The sequence below is a fragment of the Laccaria bicolor genome, genomic scaffold (assembly GCF_000143565.1).
Source record: "Laccaria bicolor S238N-H82 LACBIscaffold_53 genomic scaffold, whole genome shotgun sequence".
In the NCBI taxonomy this organism is placed as follows: Eukaryota; Fungi; Basidiomycota; class Agaricomycetes; order Agaricales; family Hydnangiaceae; genus Laccaria; species Laccaria bicolor.
Genome location: NW_001889924.1, coordinates 5,614 through 7,604, shown reverse-complemented (window position 1 = coordinate 7,604; position 1,991 = coordinate 5,614). Strand labels below are relative to the sequence as shown.

The 1,991-nt window shown below is 42.8% G+C and overlaps 2 protein-coding genes across 2 annotated transcripts in view; both read right to left on the bottom strand.

Moving 5' to 3' along the window:
- Positions 1-244: 244 nt before the first annotated feature.
- On the bottom strand, positions 245-985 carry LACBIDRAFT_333570 (uncharacterized protein; the record flags this gene model as incomplete). The annotated part of the gene is made up of 1 exon (XM_001888209.1): positions 245-985. The coding sequence occupies one exon, from the start codon at positions 983-985 to the stop codon at positions 245-247; it is 741 nt and encodes a 246-aa protein (XP_001888244.1).
- A 216-nt stretch (positions 986-1,201) lies between these two features.
- LACBIDRAFT_312543 (uncharacterized protein) overlaps positions 1,202-1,991 on the bottom strand; it is a 1,524-nt gene continuing 734 nt past the window's right edge. The window contains exons 3-4 of the mRNA XM_001888208.1: positions 1,457-1,634; positions 1,202-1,366 (exon numbers count right to left, since the gene is read on the bottom strand). Coding sequence (XP_001888243.1) covers positions 1,231-1,366; positions 1,457-1,497 — 177 coding nt within the window. The 5' untranslated portion in view covers positions 1,498-1,634 and the 3' untranslated portion in view covers positions 1,202-1,230. The remainder of the gene's footprint in view (positions 1,367-1,456; positions 1,635-1,991) is intronic.

Sequence of the window (1,991 nt, the reverse complement as noted above, 5' to 3'; positions counted from 1 at the left end):
GTAAAGTACTGAAGACCTATTCAGAGTCCAGCAGAATCCACTGGAATTCCATTCAGATTCCGGCAGAATCCATTGGAATTCCATTCAGAATCCAGTGGAATCCATTGGAATTCCATTCAGAATCCGGCAGAATCCATTGGAATTCCATTCAGAATCCAATGGAATCCATTGGAATTCCATTCAGAATCCAATGGAATCCATTGGAATTCCATTCAGAATCCAATGGAATCCATTGGAATTCCATTCAGAATCCAATGGAATCCATTGGAATTCCATTCAGAATCCGGCAGAATCCACTGGAATTTGAGATTCCTACCATTCCGGTGGACTCCGGATGGAATTCCGACATTCTATGGGAGTCCACTGGAGTCCGCCGGAACTCATGGGGGAGGGTAAAGTACTGGAAATAGGTCCTGTCGGGGGTTGGTAGAGTCTCCCACCAACTTAAGGCGTAGGAGGTCCACTTGAAAGGGGCTAGTTGGGCTATGCCTTCCTTCATTTTAGAACTCAGAGCAGCTAAGAAACCCATTCTGCTCAAATAATCTATGGCAGTCTCCCCGGCACCATCCCACTCAGGCAGGACGTTGGCATTCAGTTTGCGATTGATTTGCCATTCTTCGGGAGTTCGCCACCATGGAGGATAGTTGGGATCTTGAGGATCGGGATTATTATGGTTACCGTTCCCACCTCCGCCGCCACCTCCGCCGCCCCCAGGTTCGCCTCCTCCTCCTCCTTCGTTGCCTCGAGGAGGAACATACCAATTACTGGGAGGGGGGTTGCTCTGAGGAGGGTTACCCCTTCGATCCAGGTCATTATCGTTACCAGATGAGGTGGATCCTCCTGATGGGGGTCCTTCGTTATTACGTGCAGGGGTTCTTCCTTGTCCCCGGTCGCCGTTGGTCTGTTCGACGGGTCTAGAGCTATTCTGATCATTTCTGCTACGGAAGACATAGCTGGTCCACAACTTAGGGCTTGGTATGTGCATGTTTGACACTGCAGGCACCCTTGTTTCGTTGTTGTTGAGTCCTGAATTTACTGTCTCAGGACCATTATTGGTAGTGGTAGTCCTTTCTGAAGGAGCTCCTACAGCAGACACGCTGACTCTTCCTAATCCTGGTAGTCGGGATACAGGGTGTCTTCTAGACAGTAATACTGAAATGGAGTTGGGAATGGGAGGTTCGGTCGCAAAACGGACGCTTTGCACAAGTGGCTACCATCTTTATCATAAAACTAAGGCACTTGCCTGTAGAGCTGTGTGTATAAGTCCACAAGTTTTATGAAAGGCCTTTCATAGGTTTGTCCTGTGTCATTCTTTCTCATAAAGGCTATGTTCTTTTCATAAAATGTAGGCAAAGACCACAGGACCCTTTCATAACATTTCTTAGGAGCTTTCATAATTATTATCATGCACTTTCTATGAATTTTTCATTGAAGCTGTTCAGTTCTTTCATTGTACTTTTCATAAGTAAACCTGTGCGCTTTCAATAGGTATTTCATTCACTGGGTTAGGTGTATTCATTGCCTTTTTCATAATTAATGCTGTGCGCTTTCATTGAATATTTCATTAGGAATTTTGGGTGCTTTCATTGCTTTTTTCATAATCAATCCTGTGTGATTTCAATAAATATTTCATTGACTATGTTAGGTGTATTCATTGCCTCTTTCACAATTAATGCTGTGCGCTTTCATTGAATATTTCATTAGGAATATTGGATGCTTTCATTGTACTTTTCATAATTAATGTTGTGCAATTTCAATAAATATCTCATTCCTTAGGTCAGGTGTATTCATTGCCTCTTTCATAACTAATGCTGTGTGCTTTCATTGAATATTTCATTAGGAATATTGGATGCTTTCATTGGACTTTTCATAATTAATGTTGAGCAATTTCAATAAATATCTCATTCCCTAGGTCAGGTGTATTCATTGCCTCTTTCATAATTAATGCTGTGCGCTTTCATTGAATATTTCATTAGGAATATTGGATGCTT